Source organism: Bufo bufo, chromosome 3, assembly GCF_905171765.1.
Source record: "Bufo bufo chromosome 3, aBufBuf1.1, whole genome shotgun sequence".
NCBI lineage: Eukaryota > Metazoa > Chordata > Amphibia > Anura > Bufonidae > Bufo > Bufo bufo.
In genome coordinates this window covers 369,374,996-369,395,370 of record NC_053391.1, presented here as the reverse complement: position 1 = coordinate 369,395,370, position 20,375 = coordinate 369,374,996, and the positions used below count along the sequence as shown (strand labels likewise).

General features: G+C 42.6%; 1 protein-coding gene across 1 annotated transcript in view; it reads left to right on the top strand.

The window, feature by feature from the left end:
- The window catches only part of TMEM54 (transmembrane protein 54), a 31,891-nt gene extending 15,145 nt beyond the window's left edge, over positions 1-16,746 (top strand). The window contains exons 2-6 of the mRNA XM_040424592.1: positions 289-482; positions 13,928-13,987; positions 14,135-14,323; positions 14,406-14,534; positions 16,245-16,746. Of these exons, the coding sequence (XP_040280526.1) occupies positions 289-482; positions 13,928-13,987; positions 14,135-14,323; positions 14,406-14,534; positions 16,245-16,322 (650 nt within the window). The 3' untranslated portion in view covers positions 16,323-16,746. The remainder of the gene's footprint in view (positions 1-288; positions 483-13,927; positions 13,988-14,134; positions 14,324-14,405; positions 14,535-16,244) is intronic.
- The last annotated feature ends 3,629 nt before the right edge of the window (positions 16,747-20,375 follow it).

Below are 20,375 nucleotides of genomic sequence, written 5' to 3'. Positions count from 1 at the left end.
TGGGCCTTATATAAACTAGGGCTCCCTAGCTCCCTCTAGTGACTAAGAGCTGGAATGACACCCCTAGCAGGCCTGTACATGCAAGTTTCACAGTAACAGGGAAATACATAGCATTACAGTTTATAAAGATGACTTATACCAACTTCCCCATAAATAAGGGGACACGACAGCACAACAAGTGACCCTTTTGTAGTGACGGGACTTACAGTCCCCGTACACTACAGATATGAAATGTCTATTATGTAGCCTCCTTCATATTTGAAATAATACTTCTCTCTCTTTTCACAGAGGCCATGGATAACAAGCTGTTTGGAAAAGTTCTGATGAAACAGGGCCTGGCACTGATAGTGATTGGGCATCTTAATTTTATAGTGGGGGCTATAGTTCATGGATTGATTTTGAGGCATGTAGCTAAAATGGTCGACGGCTTGTCACTACAGTATTCTGTAACCAACATCACTGCTGTGGCTTCTGCAATTCTGGTAGGTTACCGAGTGTGTGTTAAAATGGTCATTTTCTACCTACAATGAGTATAATGTGTATTTTGACTTAAACGGGTCATCTGTATAGAAAAACTATTTTTAAATACTCTGTTCAGGAATTATGAGTTAATAGAAAGCGGTCCCTCTTTAGAACACCCATCAATTAGCTGAAGAAGAGAGTGGATATAAAATGCATCTCTATGATGCTGGAGATCTCAACACGTCTAGGCATCCAACAGACAGCACTAGAGATGAGCGAAGCGACGTCGGATGCTACATCCGAAGCCACTTCGCTAAAAAATTTGTTATAATACTGTACGGAGATTCATCTCCATACAATATTAGAATGTATGGGCTCCGATGAGCTGAAGTAAGTTATTTACAAAGTTGCGCGAGATTTCGCTGAATAACTTTGGTAATTGATTATTACAGTGAAAAATCTTGGAACCGAACTCGGCTTCGGTTCCAAGGTACCACTCGGAACCAAAGACAAGTTCAGTTCCAAGTTTTGAAGTGGTTTTTCACTGTACTAATTACCAAAGTTATTCAACAAAGTCTCACGTGACTTTGTGAGTAACTTACTTCAGCTCATTGGAGCCCATACATTTAAAAATTGTACGGAGACAAATCTTGACAAAGCACACTTCGCTCATCTCTAGACAGCACACTAATTTCAAAGGATACTGTTATACTTCATTTCTCTTGTGGTGGAGAAAGTGTAAGGAAAGTGAGAACTTACTTGCACACCTGCGGTAAGGTACCCAGCTGGCTATTATACCAGAGGAACAGCCTGCCGGAGTTCACTGGATCTGGCCTAACCGGATATTGCTGCGTTCATTGAGCCCATTGACTATGACGGTTTCTCGCATGAGCCCCTGGTTTTGGCCAGACAAAAACTGATGAACACAGTGGTAACCTGCTAGGTCAGATCTGGTGAACTCTGACATGCTGTTCCTCTGCCGGCACAGCCTGCCAGATACCTTACTGCACGTGTGAAACTATAGGAGATTAGGGATCCTTCTACCGTAGCTAAAATGGATTGTCCAAAGTAGCCAGTTTAAATGGACCCAAAAGCCGTAACTTGTTCCCGTCCCGACAAAGCAGCAGGCCGATCATGCACTCTGCCACCCCATTCTCTCTCTATGGGACTACTGGAAATATCCATTCAGTGGATAGCAGATAACTTTCATACTTGGCACAACTCATTTAACATGTCTAGCTAGATACCCCAAATTTATCACACAAAAGCACCACTGTAAGGAATTTGCTTGTCTGGTCTAGTTTTAATACTGTCTAATTTTAAGAAAGTATTAATAAATTTCCTCACTCCAAGGACAATGCACTGAATGGTGGTTATTATTGTGACACGATAGCTGATTATCTCTTTATTCACATGGGTGACATTATTTTGTCTGTTTCAATTATGGAAACACTTTTGGATTTAACATGAAATATGAGCAAACAATAGTGCATTTGTAATTATACGCTGAACTATACAAGCTGTAAAACAATGACAGTTATTGCTACCTATAATGTCACAATAAGTCACCTAACTTGTGAAATAACAGGAAAGACAGGGTCAATAGGCGGTGGCATGTGCCTGTATGTGAGGAGTGGTCTGAAGAGAAGTGTGAAAGAGGCAATTGTGGGTGAGGATGGTGAGGATGTGGAAACCTTATGGGTGGAAGTTCAAAGGGATATAAACACTGAAAAAATAATACTTGGTGTAATCTATAGACCCCTAACATCACAGAGGAGATTGAAACGCTACTGTATAACCAAATAGAGCGGGCTGCACAGGCTGGTACAGTGGTCATAATGGGAGATTTTAACTTCCCAGACATTGACTGGGGTCATGATTCTGCCTCAACCGCAAAGGGAAGAAGATTCCTCAACTTGCTGCAGGACCACTTTATGGGTCAGTGTTTGTAGAAGCTCCCACTAGGGGCAAAGCGCTGTCGGATCTGGTAATTTCTGAAATGTTACTGTTTGAGAAACACTAGGTAATAGTTACCACAATATATTTAGATTCTCCCTAAACTATAAGAAGCAAACTCTGTCAGGCAGAGCAAAGACACAGAATTTTAAAAAGGCTAATTTTCCTTCAGGGCATACACTGGGAGCAGCTATTGTCACACAAAAATACTGAGGAAAAATGGGAGAGCTTTAAATCCACATTGAGTTATTGCACTAAAAAATTTATTCCTTTAGGTAACAAGTATAAACAGCTAACATTAAACCCCCCATGGCTTATAGCTACTGTAAAAAGGGCAATAAAAGACAAAAAAAGGCATTAAAAAAATACAAATCTGAGGGGTCGGCTGTAGCGTTTGAAGATTACAAAGGACTTAATAAAATCTGTAAAAAGGAGATAAAATTAGCAAAAATACAAAACGAATGGCAGGTGGCAAAAGAAAGCAAAACAAATCCCAATTTTTAAAAAAAATATATAAATGCTAAAAAACCATGGTCCGAGCAGGTAGGTCCCCTAAATAATGGTAAAGGGGGGGTAGTCACTGAAGATAAGGAAAAGGCAGAGTTACTAAATGTTTTTTTTAGCTCTGTATATACAAAAGAAGAGAAAGGGGCTGATATCTGTGGTGCTGGGGCTGTTCGTACATCCAGTAATATACTCAATTGGCTAACTGTAGATATGGTCCAAGATAAGTTAAATAAGGTAAATGTGAGGGTCCAGATGGCTCCGGGTCCAGATGGATTACACCCAAGAGTGCTTAAAGAGCTCAGTTTAGTCATTGCTGTGCCACTGTTTATAAGTTTTAAAGATTCTCCAGGTACTGGTACAGTGCCAAGTGATTGCCGCAAGGCAAATATGGTGCCCATATTCAAAAAAGGATCTAGGTCCTCCACAGGTAATTATAGACCAGTTAGTTTAACTTCTGTTGTGGGAAAAATGTTTAAAGGACTCTTAAGGGACTATATACAGGAGTATGTGACTGTAAATAATATAATAAGTGATAACCAACATGGGTTTACCAAGGACAGAAGTTGTCAGACTAACCTGATTTGTTTTTATGAGGAGGTGCGTAGTAGCCTGGACAGAGGGGCGGCTGTGGATGCAGTGTTTCTGGAATTTGCAAAGACTTTTGATACTGTCCCTCATAGACGTTTAATACATAAAGTAAGGTCTTTAGGCTTGGAAAGTATAGTCTGTAATTGGATTGAAAACTGGCTGAAGGACCGTGTCCAGAGAGTTGTGGTCAATGATTCCTATTCAAAATGGTCCCGGGTTATAAATGGTGTACCCCAAGGTTCAGTGCTGGGTTCTCTATTATTTAATTTATTTATTAATGATATTAAGGATGGGATTAATTCCTTCAGGACACAGCCAATTTTCACCTTCAGGACCCGACCTAATTTAGCAAATCTGACATTTGTCACTTTATGTGGTAATAACTTTAAAACGCTTCTAGTTATCCAAGCCATTCTGAAAATTGTTTTCCCGTCACATATTATACTTCATGACAGTGGTAAATTTGAGTCAAAATATTTCATTTTTATTTATAAAAAATACCAAATTTACCAAAAATTCTGAAAAGTTTGCAATTTTCAAAATGTCTATTTCTCTGCTTTTAAAACAGATAGTGATACCTCCTAAAATAGTTATTACTTTACATTTCCCATATGTCTACTTCATGTTTGGATCATTTGGTAAATGACATTATTTTTGGGGGGACGTTAGAAGGCTTAGACGTTTAGAAGCAAATCTTAAAAACTTTATGAAAATTTCCAAAGCCCACTTTTTAAGGACCAGTTCAGGTCTGAAGTCACTTTGAGAGGCTTACATAATAGAAACCATGATAAATGGCCCCATTTTAGAAACTACACCCCTCAAGGTATTCAAAATGATTTTACAAACTTTGTTAATCCTTTAGGTGTTTCACAAGAATTAAAGGAAAATGTAGATGAAATTTCAGAATTTCACTTTTTTGGCAGATTTTCCATTTTTAATCAATTTTTTTTCCGCTTACAAAGCAAGGGTTAACAGCCAAACAAAACTAAATATTTATTACCCTGATTCTGTAGTTTACAGAAGCACCCCATATGTGGTCATAAACTGCTGTACGGGCACACGGCAGGGCGCAGAAGGAAAGGAACACCATATGGTTTTTGGAAGGCAGATTTCACTGGGATATTTTTAAGTTGCCATGTCACATTTGAAGATCCCCTGATGCACCCCTAGAGTAGAAACTCCCCAAAAAGGACCCCATTTTGGAAACTACGGGATAAGGTGGCAGTTGTTGGTACTGTTTTAGGGTAGATATGATTTTTGGTTGCTCTATATTACACTTTTTGTGAGCCAAGGTAACCATAGCTGTTTTTGGCAGCGTTTTTATTTTTTGTTATTTTCAATGTTCATCTGACAGGTTAGATTATGTGGTATTTTTCTAGAGCTAGTTGTTATGGATGCGATAATACCAAATATGAGCAAATTTTTTTTGGTTTGTTTCAGTTTTACATAATAAAGCATTTTTGTAAAAAAAAAATTTGTGTCTCCATATTCTGAAAGCCATATTTATTTTTTATTTTTTGGGCGACTTATGTAGGGGCTAATTTTTTTTGGCATGAGATGACGGTTTGATTGGTACTATTTTAGGGTGCATATGACTTTTTGATCACTTGTGATATAAGGTGACAATAAATTGCTTTTTTGACACAATTTTTATTTTTTTACGGTGTTCACCTTAGGGGTTAGGTCATGTCATATTTTTATACAGCAGGTTCTTATGGATGTGGCAATACCTAATATATATACTTTTTTTTATATATTTAAGTTTTACACACTAACAGCATTTTTTAAACAAAAAAAACATGTTTTAGTGTCTCCATATTCTGAGAGCCATAGTGTTTTTTTAATTTCTGGGCGATTGTCTTAGGTAGGGTCTCATGTTTTGTGGGATGAGATGATGATTTGATTGGTATGATTTTGGGCAGGGGCGTACATAGAAATCACTGGGCCCCATAGCAAGAATCTAAATTGGGCCCCCATTCCCCTTTTATAGCCCCTCCCACTACCCATTCCAGGCCTCTCTCTTTGTTCCATGAACTATGTTTGCTGCTGCGTTTTATAATTTATGCATCAGGGCCGGATTGGGATTACAAAACAGGCCTGGCAGACAAAAGAGGTATAATAGATGCAGTGTGTACAGATGTATAGTGTATATAGCAGTGTACTGATATGTGAGGAACATGGTATAATATATGCAGTGTGTACAGGTATATAGTATATACAGCAGTGTATTGATATGTGCAGTACAGGGTATATTATATGCAGTCTGTACAGATATATAGTATATACAGTAGTGTAATGTGAGGTACGAGGTATAATAGATGCAGTGTGTACAGATGTATAGTGTATACAGCAGTGTACTGATATGTGAGGAACATGGTATAATATATGCAGTGTGTACAGGTATATAGTATATACAGCAGTGTATTGATATGTGCAGTACAGGGTATATTATATGCAGTCTGTACAGATATATAGTATATACAGTAGTGTAATGTGAGGTACGAGGTATACTAGATGCAGTGTACAGATATATTGTATATATAGCAGTGTACTGATATGTGAGGTATAAATTACAGCTCGTACCTCACATATCAATCCAATACTGTATATACAATATATCTGTACACACTTCATCTATTATACCTCGTACCTAACATATCAGTACACTGCTGTATATACAATATATCTATACACACTGCATATATTATACCTCGTACCTCACATATCAGTACACTGCAATATATATTATATATCTGTATATATTGCATCTATAATACTGTTTAATATATGCAGTGTGTGTGTGTGTGTATATATATATATATATATATATATATATATATATAGATGTGAGGCATACAAGGTATAATACTGTAGATGCATTGTTTATAGAAATATGTGGTCAGTTATACATTATGGTCACTGTGTGGGAGGTACATGAGGTAGTGGTCACTATACCTGTCTGAAGTATTATACATGAGTGAGCAATGAGTAAAAACAGGGCATGAGGGGGGGGGGGGGTAAATGACAAGAAGTGGAGGACCTCCTCTTACCACTCCATTCCAGTCTGTATGGATCAATGCAGAGCTGATTGTGAACTTCTAATACTTACTGTTAGGGGTTGAAGGACCTGTGATGATGTCATCACAGGTCCTGGCAGATGTACCTTTCAAACCTAGGAACTACACCATTTTTGGTGCAGTTCCTTTGCTAGATCCTGCAGGACCTGTGATGCTGAAGATGATGTCATCACAGGTCCTGGCAGATGTACTGTTCTAACCTGTGAACTACACTTTAAACTGTGCAGTTCCCTTACAGGACCTGTGATGACATCATCAAAGGTCCTTTAGCTTTAGAAAGATAGACCGGAGCAATTAGGGGGCGGGGCCTCTCCTCCACTGCGGGCCCCTCTTCCTCACGGGCCCCATAGCAGCTGCGTGGTCTGCCTATATGGTAGGTACGCCACTGATTTTGGGGTGCGTATGACTTTTTTTATCGCTTGCTATTACACTTTTTGTGATGTAAGATGCCAATATAGAGCAGGTCGTTATGGACGTGGCAATATTTAATATGTATACTTTTTTATTTTATTTAAGTTTTACACAATAATATCATTTTTGAAACAAAAAAAAATAATCATGTTTTAGTGTCTCCATAGTCTGAGAGCCATAGTTTTTTTTCATTTTTTAGGCGATTATCTTAGGTAGGGTATCATTTTTGTGGGATGAGATGACGGTTTGATTTTTTTTAGCAACGTTTTTATTAAAAATGTTTGACTGTGTTCTTTGAGGGGTTAGACCCTCTGATATTTTTATAGAGCTGGTCTATACGGATGCGGTGATACTTAATATGTCTACTTTTCTTATTTTCCCTATTTGAAAAAAAAATATTTTACTTTATTTCACTATTTTTTTTATTTTTTTTTTATATTTGTCCCACTGTGGGACTTCACCTTTTCAGGGTTTGATCCCTGTTTCAATTCAGTACAATAGATGATGTATTGTACTGAACTGAACTGTCAGCGTCTTACACATTAAGATGCTGACAGTTGCCTAGGAGACCCAGCCCTCAGGCTGGATCTCCTGGGTTTCCGCAGCTGGCAGGCTCCGATGCCTGTGGAAGGCATCAGGGCTGCCATGGCAACCATCAGCCCCCTGTCAGCGCAGAGCGGTGGGCCGATGGAATCAGAGGGAGCCCCCCTCTCTGTAAACCCTCCACGTGCCACGGTCAGCGCTGACCTCGGCATGTGAAAGGTTTACTCTGCTGGCATCACCGCATTCAGCGATGCCGGTGGATGCAGCAAGGGCTCCTGCACCCGCCCGATCACATCACGTACATGCACGTGGGAATGCGGTAACTAAGGCACCACATTCCCCCACGTACATGTACGTGATATTGCGGACAGGGGTTAATAGCACCATTTCTATTTTTGCAGATGACACTAAACTGTGTAGTACTGTATAATCTATAGAGGATGTCTATAAACTACAAGCTGAATTGAACACACTGAGTAATTGGGCATCAACTTGGCATATGAGGTTCAATGTGGATAAATGTAAAGTTATGCATCTCGGTAGTAATAATCTCTGTGCTTCATATGTCCTAGGTGATGTAACACTGGGAGAATCACTCATAGAGAAGCAGGGACGTACATAGAAATCATTAGGCCCCATAGCAAGAATCTGGATTAAGCCCCCATGCCCCATCCTTAGCCCCTCTTACTACCTGTTCCTGGTCCCTCCTCCTGCTGCCAGCTAATGCTTACTATATAATGTGCCATACCTCACCCCCATAAACTGTGCCTGTTGCTGCATATAATAGACAGTGTGCCACACCCCCATAAAATATGCCTATTGCTGAGTAAAATATATAGTGTGCCATACCCCCCACACTTATGAACTACTGTATGCCTATATAGTATGCCATACGAGCCAAGAACTATGCCTATTGCTGCATATAATATATAATGTGTCATACCCCCCTTCTCCCCGGCTGCCTTCTGCAGCATATTATATAGTGTGCCATATATCCCATCCCCCCCGTAAAAGTGTGCCTGCCACATATAATGTATAGTGTGCCATAGCTCCCCAATGATCTGTGCCTGCTGTTGGGCATTATATAGTGTGCCATACCCGCCCCCAAGAACTGTGCCTGTTTCTCCCTATTATATACTGTGCCACCACTCCCCCCCACCCAGTAACTGGCACCGGCTGCCTGCTGCAGCTTATTATATTGTGTTACATACACCCCCCTAAAAGTGTGCCTGCTGTGTATAATGTATAGTGTGCCTTAGCCTCCAATGATCTGTGGTTGTTGCTCCCTATTATATAGTGTGCTATACCCTCCCCCCCCCCCCCCCCTTTATTCACTGCGTCGGCCCCAGCCACCATGAACTTTTATTTTGAACCTGTAGTAAATGTAGCTGCTCGGCTGTCACTTGGACTGGGGTCTGCAGTGCCTAGCGTCAGTCATTACTTGCTGGCAGAAAGACTCCCGCGTGGCACTGCTCACTAAAGTTTCTCTGCTGCTGCAGGCTAGGCCAGCCAATCATCAGCAGACTCTGCTAGCACTGCAAATGCTGATTGGCCAGCCCAGGAGAGAGACAACACACACAGAGTGAGTGCTGGACTGGACCTGAGAGACAGCAGCCGGACACTGATGTGCTGGGTAAGGAGGAGGGAGCGAACAGGGAACTGGAAGGCAAGGACTGAGCCCAAGGCAGGACTTGGGAAGTGACAGGAGCTTGTGTGTGTAATTAGGAGGCATCCACGGCTGGGCCCCTTTCCCCCAGGGGCCCCATAGCAACTGTGTGGTCTGTCTCTATTGGAGGTACGCCACTGTAGAGAAGGATTTGGGTGTCCTTGTAGATGGTAGATTAAATAACAGCATACAATGTCAATCATCTGCTTCTAAGGCCACCAGGTTATTGTCATGCATTAAACGAGGCATGGACTCGCGGGGCAGGGATGTAATACTACCACTTTACAAAGTGTTGGTGCGGCCTCATCTGGAATATGCCGTTCAGTTCTGGGCACCAGTCCATAGAAAGGATGAACTACAGCTGGAAAAAGTACAGAGGAGAGCGACTAAACTGATAAGGGGCATGGAGGGTCTTAGTTAAAGATTAAAAGAATTGAATTTATTTAGTCTTGAGAAGAGACGTCTAAGGGGGAACATGATTAACCTATACAAATATATAAATGTTCCATACAAAAAATACGGTTAAAAGCTGTTCCATGCACTCAAAAAACAAGGGGGCACTGCCTCCGACTGGAGAGGAAAAAGTTCAGTCTCTGGAAGCGTCAAAGCTTCTTTACTGTAAGAACGGTGAAGCTGTGGAATAGACTTCCTCAGGACGTGGTCACAGCAGAAACGGTGGACAGTTTTAAAAAGGGTTTAGATGAATTCTTAAAAGTAAACAACATTAATGCTTATGAAAACGTGTAGAAATCTAGAGTATCACTTCTGGGATTTGCGTCCCCACCTATCCTTGGTTGAACTTGATGGACTTTTTTCAACCGTATCAACTACCAACACTGATCTGAACTCAGTTATCCGACCCAGCCTGTGACAAGGTGTCACTCCAGTGACTAAGGCCTCTTGCACACGAACGTAAGGGCTCCGTGCCCGTGCTGCGGCCCACAAATTGCGGTCTGCATTGCACGGGCACCGACCATGGGGCAGCCGCATGTGGATCGCAGAGCCATTCATTTAATTGGGGTCCATGATCCGTCCGTTCCGCAAAAAGATAGAACAAGTTCTATCTTTTTTGCGGAACGGAAGCACAGACTGGAACACCACAGAAGCACTCTGTAGTGCTTCCGAGGGGTTCCGTTCTGCACCGCATCTCCAGACCCATTCAAGTGAATGGGCCCGCATCCGTGATGCGGAATGCACACGGCTGGTGACCCGTGTATTGCGGAACCGCCATATGCAGTCTGCAGCACGGGCACGGAGCCCTTATGTTCATGTGCAAGAGGCCTAATAGACATGGGGTGTTAGCACTATTTTTAATGACTCAGTCTCATTATTTAGGTATGTTTAGGTAAGTCTTTAACAAGGCTAGTCATGTGTTATTGCAAACAGATCACCTTTAGGCCATCTGCACACGTTGCAGAAAAAGTGCGGGTTTTCCATGCGTATTCCCATGCGGAAAAAATGCAGTGTAACACAGTACCAGCAAAGTGTATGAGATTACACTCTGAATTTTTCCAATCCGGAAACTGACATGTATTGCAGTTTTCAAATTTAATAGCATGTTCAATTATGTTTGTGGTTTTAGCTGCAGATTTCACCCTTATCAATGCAAGGGTCAGATCTCCGGCAAAACTGGATCAAATCCGCACCAAATCCGCTTTTAGACATTGCAGATTTTGGTGCAGATATGCTGCAGAAAATGTATGCAGATCTTAGGGTACTTTCACTCTAGCGTTTTTCTTTTCCGGTGTTGAGTTCCGTCACAGGAGTTTTATCCTAAAGCATTCTGAATGGAGAGCCATCCGTTCAGGATGCATCAGTTCAGTCCCTCTTACATTTTTTGGCCGGAGAAAATGCCGCAGCATGCTGCAGTTTTCTCTCCGGTCAAAAATCCTAAACACTTGCCGGAATGCCGGATCTGGCATTAATTTCCATTGAAATATATTGGTGCCAGATCCGGCATTAAGTATAAAATAAAAATAAATACTGGATCCGTTTTTCCGGATGACACCGGAGAGACGGATTCGGTATTTCAATGCATTTGTCAGATGGATCCGCATCCGGATCCGTCTGACAAATGCCATCCGTTTGCGTTCAGGAAACTGCCTGCCGGAATCCTCTGCCGCAAGTGTGAAAGTACCCTTGTGTGCGTTTACCCGCACTCATGTCCAAGTAGCCTTAAGGCTTCTTTCACATTAGCGTTAGGATTGTCAGCCTGCCGGATCCGTACTAAAGGTAGCACACGTCTGTCACCTGAAGTCCGACCCGTCCCCATTATAGTAAATTGGGCCACAGAGGACTTCCGGCGGCACATGTGTGCTAGCGTTAGTATGGATCCGGCTGTTCCCCTGCTGGACAATCCTAACGCTAATGTGAAAGAAGCCTAAGGTTTGGTGGATCCTTTTACATCGGCCGATCAGTAGTGAGGAAGGTTACCCTAAGGTCACTAATAAAGAAGTTGGATGTTCTCGTGGAGTGCTGGTCATGCAGAACCTGGTCAAGTGAATAAGTCCGCATCTGTGATGAGGGGTGCACACGGCTGGTGCCCGTGTATTGCAGACCCCGTCTATGCGGGCCGCAATACGGCCACGATCGTGTGCATGAGCCCTTATGCTACACACAAAACATTTTTAGGTATAGGCCCCTATTAAGCCCCATTACATACAATGAAATGTACAGACAATAATATGTCAATATTATACATAATACAATAATATTATACATAATACCCCCATAGAGTCCCCCAATAATGCCAATATGCAGTGACTGATGCCAATACACAGTGACAGAATAATGCCAATGGCATCATATACTAACTACAGTGACATACCATGACTAAATTAGTATCACGCAAGCTGCAAAGGAATTTATTACTGATTACCATTGTTATTATTACACTCATTGGGGAAAAAAAGACACACCGAGGAGTTGTTGGAATTCAATAAAAATGTTATATGTGTAAATGTAATGATGATATATTTTCTTGGGGAAAACTGTACAATTGAGTGAAGGCTCTAGTCCCCTGTTAGGCTACTTTTACACTAGCGTTTTTCTTTTCCGGGGCTGAGTTCCATCCTAGGGGCTCAAATCCGGAAAAGAACTGATCAGTTTTATCCTAATGCATTCTGAATGGAGAGCAATCCGTTCAGGATGCATCAGGATGTCTTCAGTTCAGTCTTTTTGACTGATCAGGCTTTTCAGAAAACCGTAGCATGTTGTATTTTTACCTCCGGCCAAAAATCTGGAACACTTTGACTGAACGCCGGGGGCGGCCTTTTTCCCATTGACTTCCATTAACGCCGGATCCGGCTTTTGCATGTTAAACCCGAAAAATGTTAAAAAAAAGTTAAAGTCCATAAATGGCGGATCCGTTTTTTCCAATGCATTTTTTCATTGTGATCAAAATCCTGATCAGTATTCAAATGTAAACCGTTTTCACACGTTTTTCCGGATCTGGTGGGCAGTTCTGATGACGGAATTGAACGCCGGATTCAAACAACGCTAGTGTGAAAGTAGCCTTAGGCCACCTTTAGCCTGGATACAAGATGAGATACGGTTGGGCACGGAGACATACAGGTTCTATATGGCATACTGCAGCAGATTTGCCCACAGAGATTACAGCTGGTCCTGTAGATCCTGCGCACTCGTAGGTTGCTGAAGCTGGCGTCCAGTGGCGTAACTAGAAATGACTGGGCCCCACAGACAATTCTTTTAAGGATTTGGTGATTGCAAGGAGATAACCCAGTGACTCCAGGTTACGCATTGCGGTCAAGTTAGCAACTTTTTCAAAATGTTATTTCTGCAAAATGGCTGAGGACAGTTTTACTAAAAGAAAAAAGGAGTGGAAACGTATGAGATGAGCAGCAGGGCCATGTAAATAATTACATGGGCAAAATCTGATGGCAGGCTCTCTTTTAAAATAAAGAGGCTGTGACTATGTAACATGACCTATCAACACGTTATTTATATGAAAAAATTCTAGACCCCCCATGTGAAAAATGTAAGAAGGACAGTGAAGTTTTCAATAAGGCTACTTTCACACTGGCGTTTCTGGGTCCGCTTGTGAGATCCGTTTCAGGGCCAAAGCGGATCAGTTCAGCCCCAATGCATTCTGAATGGATAAGGATCCGTTCAGAATGCATCAATTTGGCTGCGTTTGGTCTCCGTTGCGTTTTTGAGGCGGTCACTAAAACGCAGCTTGCAGCGTTTTGGTGTCTGCCTGACGATGCGGAGCCCAACGGATCCGTCCTGACTTACAATGTAAGTCAATAGGGACAGATCCGTTTTTAACTGACACAATATGGTGAAATTGAAAACGGATCCGTCCTCTATTGACTTTCAATGTAAGTCAAGATGGATCCGTTTTGACTCAAACTTTTTTTTAAATAAATAATGCAAACGAATCCGTTATGAACGGATACAAGCGTTTTCCTTATCAGTGCGGATCCGTCTGTGCAGATACAAGACGGATCCGCACCAGACGCGAGTGTGAAAGTAGCCTTATATATTACAGATTTGTCATGTTCGTTAAATGCATTTCCCTTTGTGAAAAAAATGTATTACAATCCTCATTTTCACTGAGGTTACATATTAGAACATATATCTCACTAACCAACATTTGTAAAAAAAAGAATATTTCACACATTTATTGGTTTTTATCATATTATAGGATTTTCATTGTTTTGTAGCCTGATGCATGATGAATATCTTCTTTCCTTAGAGCATTTCCTGTGGAATAGTGGCCATCGTTCTCTCGCGGTATCTAGCACACGTTTCTTTGGTGAGAAAGAACATATGACATATGGGTACTATTTGAGGTTTGGAATGAAGGATTAATGGGATTAAATGGTTTCGCTCTTTAATATTTCATCGGACATCATGCAGTAATGGCGTTTATACAGACTGACATTGTTTCTTATTTTTGCAGCGCTGGGCAGCGGCGATACTAAGTATAATTAATACAATAATCTCTGCAGCTTGTACGGTAGGCCTTACTGTATCTGTTATCATCACTGTGGCCAACGAGGGGCGCACTCTGCTGTCTACATGTACATTTACCAACCTGCAGTTTATACAGATATCACATGAATGTCCCTTTGATCCTACACGAATCTATGTGAGTAACGGCAGTGTATAATCCCAGACTTCACTACCACGGGTCATGCGGTGAGATGACGTATAATCGTTATGTTTTACAGAGCACCACATTATGTCTCTGGGTAATATCTATCCTGCTGTCTGCTGTAGAAATGGTGTTCAGCGCGCGCTGCTACTTTACAGTTCTCCAGCTGATGGATGTTCATCTGTGTCACAAGATGAGAAAGAAAGTAAGTGGCATCATATTGAGACTCTTATCTCTGTCTCCACTGCAAAAAAATAAAAAATTATAGGAAAAAAGGCATCTAGCAGGAAAACCTTGTGAACCGCGCACTAGGCCTGGTAAATGTCGATATGAATCACAGCACAGTACAGCACAGCCAAAGATCATAGTGTAGCGCTGCTTGTGTACCACTGTGAAATTCACTGAGCATCATAACTGTTGTTGGAGTGCTGTCTAAATCTATACGACATATACAGTTCTTGTGGTGGAGCTAAGAACAAAACTCGGACGTGCACCCAGTTTTGCCAGGTCAAGAAAGAGTGCTGTGGTCAAAAAAATTTGAAACTATAGTGTAGCGCTGCAGCATCACAAATAGTGAAAGTGAATTTCTTTCAACTGTTGGGTCGCCATAATTTGCAGATTGCAACTTGATCCCATTCACCTTTCGGCTTCCAACAACAGCCATTTATGTGCAATCTGCTTGGATTAACTATAAATCATATTTCTATTGTTTGTTGCTTTTTTTCACATTTAGGCCGAATGCACACGGCTGTGGAACAAGGCCGCGAGCGGTCCGTGGTATCCCGGTCTGGCATCCTGCTGAGAGCAGGAGAGCACGGCGTCATTGTTTGCTATGATGCCGTGCGCTTCATGCCGCCGCTGCACTACAATGATCTATACGAGTGTATTACTGTAGTGCAGCGGCGGCATGAAGCGCACGGCGTCATAGCAACCAATGACGCCGTGCGCTCCTGCTCTCAGCAGGATGCCAGGCCGGGATACCACGGACCGCTCACGGCCGTGTGCATTCGGCCTTACTCAGTAATTATCATTATGACTCATGTGAAGAGAGCTATACTCACCTGCCTAAAGTCTCTCCTGGGCTGTCTTCACTAGACTTCTGGTCCCAGCTTGTAAACTGACCTCAGCGGTGACATGTCCCCAAGTGATGTGTGACCCAGCAGTGCCATGGCGTTGGCTGCAGTGGTGCATGTGACCCTATCCAAGCAGGACGTTTACAGGTGGGAACTGGAAGCCTGGTCAAGACAGCCTGGGAGCTACAGAGCTCAAATTGGAGGGGAGCAGGTAAGTATTACCCTCTTCCCAGGTACTGCTGAGTGAGGGGAATAAAAAAAATTGATAATATATATATATTTATATATATATATATATATATATATATATATATATATATATTGGAAAACCCCTGGTCATTTTTACAGAACAAAAACAGCTCTTATTTTACAAGCAGATCCATCTTGAATAGCCATGGTTGCCCTCATATGGCTAGGCGAACCTAAATTTTTTACATTTATGGCCCCTGTAAGGCAGGGAGGAAAAACAAAATAGGCTACATCAGGAAGAGGCGAATTATTCAGATCCCATACAGGATTAAGAACTGCTTCCTGCTGTGCAAAGGCTGCGGCACATAAAGAATACTCCCATGATGACTTGTAACATCACAGTCTTGTAGGTACAGTAACTGAAATAGATACAACATCCATCAGTGTTAGCACAGTATGTATGCAGTGCCAGATCCACATGTTCATGTCATAAGACTGCATGGGCAGACATGGCATCAGAAGTATCAAACATCAACTATATCTATCTATCCATCTATATATCTTTTTGTTTTAATATTTATTATTTCAATACAATAAAAATTTAGATTTTGAGGATTGCTTACCGTCTTATAAGTTATATATTTTTGTTGTAGGTCAGAATACAGATACCCCTAGAAGAGAGGATGAGTGCAGAAGAGGAAACGCTTGGCAGCCAAAGTGAGTGGCTTTGAAGTTTGAAGGACTGACCGATGGCTGGAGATTAGGTTTATCAAATGTGTTAATGGACACAGAGCAACCCTATTGGATAAATAGGAAGACATACCTCTGGACGGTCTGGCAATCTCTGCAGCAAGATCCTGTGGAGAAATATCTAAACTACAGTGCACGGACCCACATTTTTTACGTGGATAGGACTTTCTGAAGTTGTACAGTGATACATGGTTGATCTTATGTTGGGCTCCAGGATTTTATCATAATATACAATACTATTTTATGGAGCAAGAATACAGTATCTTACAAAAGTAAGTACACCCTTCAAATTTTTGCAAATATTTTATTCTATCTTTTCATGGGACAACACTGAAGATATGACACTTTGATACAATGTAAAGTAGTCCTTGTACAGCTTGTCTAACAGTGTAAGGGTCCATTCACACGTCCGTATGTGTTTTGCGGATCCGCAAAACACGGACACTGGCAATGTGCGTTCCGCATTTTGCGGACCGCACATCACCGGCACTCTCATAGAAAATGCCTTTTCTTGTCCGCAAGAATAGGACATGTTCTATTTTTTTGTAGAACGGAAGTTCGGATCCGGAAGTGCGGATCCGCAAATGCGGATGCAGACAGCATATTCCGGCCCCAATGAAAATGAATGGGTCCGCACCTGTTCCGCAAAATAGCGGAACGGATGCGGACCAATTTTGCGGACGTGTGAATGTACCCTAAATTTGGTGTGCGCTCAAAATAATTCAACACACATCCATTAATGTCTAAACCGATGGGAACAGAAGTGAGTACACTGAAAATGGCCAAATTGTGCCTAATTAACCATTTTCCCTACGCTGTGTCATGTGACTCGTTAGTGTTACAAGGTCTCAGGTGTGAATAGGGAGTAAGTATGTTAAATTTGGTGTTATTGCTCTCATACGCTCCCCTACTGGTCACTGGAAGTTCAACATGGCACCTCATGGCAAAGAACTCTCTGAGGATCTGGAAAAAAAAATTGTTGCTCTACAAAAAGATGGCCGATGCTATAAGAGGATTTCCAACACCCTGAAACTGAGCTGCAGCACGGTGGCCAAGACTGTACAGCGGTTTAACCAGACAGGTTCCACTCAGAAAGGCCTCATCATGGTCGACCAAGGAAGTTGAGTACACATGCTCAGTGTCATATCCAGAGGTTGTCTTTTCAAAATAGACATATAAGTGCTGTCAGCATTGCTGCAGAGGTTAAAGGGGTTTGGGGTAAGCCTGTCAGTGCTCAGACCATACGCCACACACTGTATCAAATTGGTCTGCATGGCTGTCATCCCAGTAGGAAGCTTCTTCTAAAGCTGACACACAAGAAAGCCCACAAACAGTTTGCTGAAGATAAATAGACTAAGAACATGGATTACTGGAACCATGTCCTGTGGTCTGATGAGACCAAAATAAAATTATTTGGTTCAGATGGTATCAAGCGTGTGTGGGGGCAACCAGGTGAGGAGTACAAAGACAAGTGTGTCTTTCCTACAGTCAAGCATGGTGGTGGGAGTGTGGTTGTTTGGGGCTGCAAGGGTGCTGCCGGCTGTGGGGAGCTACAGTTCATTGACGGAACCATGAATGCCAACATGTACTGTGACATACTGAACCAGAGCATGATCTCCTCCTTTTGGAAACTGGGCCGCATGGCAGTATTCCAACATGATAACGCCCCAAACACACCTCCAAGACGACCACTGCCTTGCTAACGAAAATGAGGGTAAAGGTGCTGGACTGGCCAAGCATGTCTCCAGCCCTAAACCCTATTGAGCATCTGTAGGACATCCTCAAATGGAAGGTGGAGGAAAGCAACGTCTCTAACATCCACCAACTCTGTGATGTCATCATGGAGGAGTAGAAGAAAATTCCAGTGGCAACCTGTGAAGCTCTAGTGAACTTCATGCCCAAGAGAGTTAAGGCAGTACTGGAAAATACTGGTGGCCACACAAAATATTGACACTTTGATGAGTTATTTTGAGGGCACACCAAATTTACATAGTTATACAAGCTGTATACCGACTACTTTACATTGAATCAAAGAGTCATATCTTCAGTGTTGTCCCATGAAAAGATAGGATAAAATATTTACATAAATGTGAGGGGTGTACTCACTTTTGTGAGATACTGTATATGCCCCTATATATGTGCGTTTCCATTAAGTTTAGGACAGCATTTGGACATGGACACTTTATATCTCACAAAAAGGAAACATATTACCGCGACAGTACCAGAACCAGCTTTTCACTTTTATTGGAAATATGTCTAACCCAATGTAACCATACTACAGTAAAACCATCCCTGCATACAGAGAAGGAAGCAGTGTCACGCTGTGAACATTCACAGAAATACAGTGCTAACAAATGCAGGTTGCTTTCTAGCCATGTTATAAATAGCAATGATAAAGTATAATTTCTAGGATTCAGTCCACGTGTGGTTTTCTTCAATGATGGGAAAGGACACTCAGATTATGAATATGCCATTGTGATCTGTACCGTCGTAAACGTACAGTCCCTTGTTTATTCTGTGACCTGTTAGAAAGGTGCATGATGTAAACTGTAGTGAAGGTAATTTTCTTACCAGTGACTGTATTTGGAGTCACCCCCTCCCTTCTGATCCTCAGGTGTGTCATGTGACCAACACTCTGACTCTCCAACTGACTGTCACGGGGTTCCGAAGGTGCACTCGGTCCCCCATCGCCCGCAGACCTGTTGCTTAGCTTTGGGAATGAGGATTTGTGCTTGACCTCATTCCCAGGGCAGCTTTGCTGACTGGGTGGCTCCCTGCTCCTAGTCTGCCTTGAGTGCCGAGCTGATCACTCGGTGCTCGACTGGTTGGCCTGTCGGTCATGTGACGCTGGCCACGTCACATGACCCTCACTCCCCACTATAAATACAGGCAGCCTGCTGGCCACAGGTTGCCTGTTAATTTCTAGGTTCCTGGCTATTTGTTGGACTACTGAATATTTACCTGATCCTGTTCCCTGACGATCCTCTGCCTGCTCCTCCTGTACTGCGCATACATCCTGGTATTGTGACCTCGGCTCCCACCTGACTACTCTCTTAGGACTCCTCTTGTACTTCGCTACTCTCCTGGTATTTGACCCCGGCTTCTCCTGACCATTCTTTGCTTAATCCGTTGTACTGCGTAGCTCTCTTGGTTCTGACCCGGTCTGTTCATGTTCCGTATTTTGTCTTGTCTGTCTTCCCTGCACATATCCTAAGTTAGGGACTGCCGTCCAGTTGTCCCCTGTCATCAGGACTCGTGAGGCAAGTAGGCAGGGCCAGGGGTGAGGGTGGAGCGCAGTGGTCACTACCCTTCCCCCTGTGTGTGTGTGTGGACGTGACCGTTACAGATTAACAGGCCCAATAACCACTGTATCATGAATCCTCTTACTACCCTGACTGACCATGTCTCTAACTTGACACAGAGGGTGCGGGAGCTAGGAGAGAAACTCCGTTCTTGTGAGTTAGGGCAAGGTTCTTCCACTCCTCTGTCCTCCAGTCCATATTTTGAACCCCAGATCAAGCTCCCAGAACCCTTTTCTGGAGACCGGAAGAGGTTTCTCTCCTTTAAGGAGAATTGCAAACTCTACTTCCGTTTGCGCCCCGTGTCCTCCGGTCCCGAGAGCCAACGCGTGGGGATTATCATTTCTCTACTACAGGGTGATCCCCAGGACTGGGCATTTTCGTTACCTCCTGGGGCCAGTTGTCTAACTTCTGTGGAGGGGTTTTTTCAGGCCCTGGGTACCCTCTATGACGAACCAGACAGGGCCCTGGTAGCCGAGACAGCTCTTAGGGCACTGGTTTAGGGCCATCTCCCTGTGGAGGAGTATTGCACCCAATTCAGACGGTGGTGTGTCCCCTCAGGATGGAATGAACCAGCCCTGAAGAGTCAGTTTAGGTCTGGTCTATCTGATAATTTAAAAGATCTATCGGTCAATTACCAAATTCCTGAGACCTTAGAGGAGATGATGACCCTAGTTGTCCGACTTGACAGACGAGTTAGAGAGAGACGACAAGAACGACAGTTCTGTTCTCAGA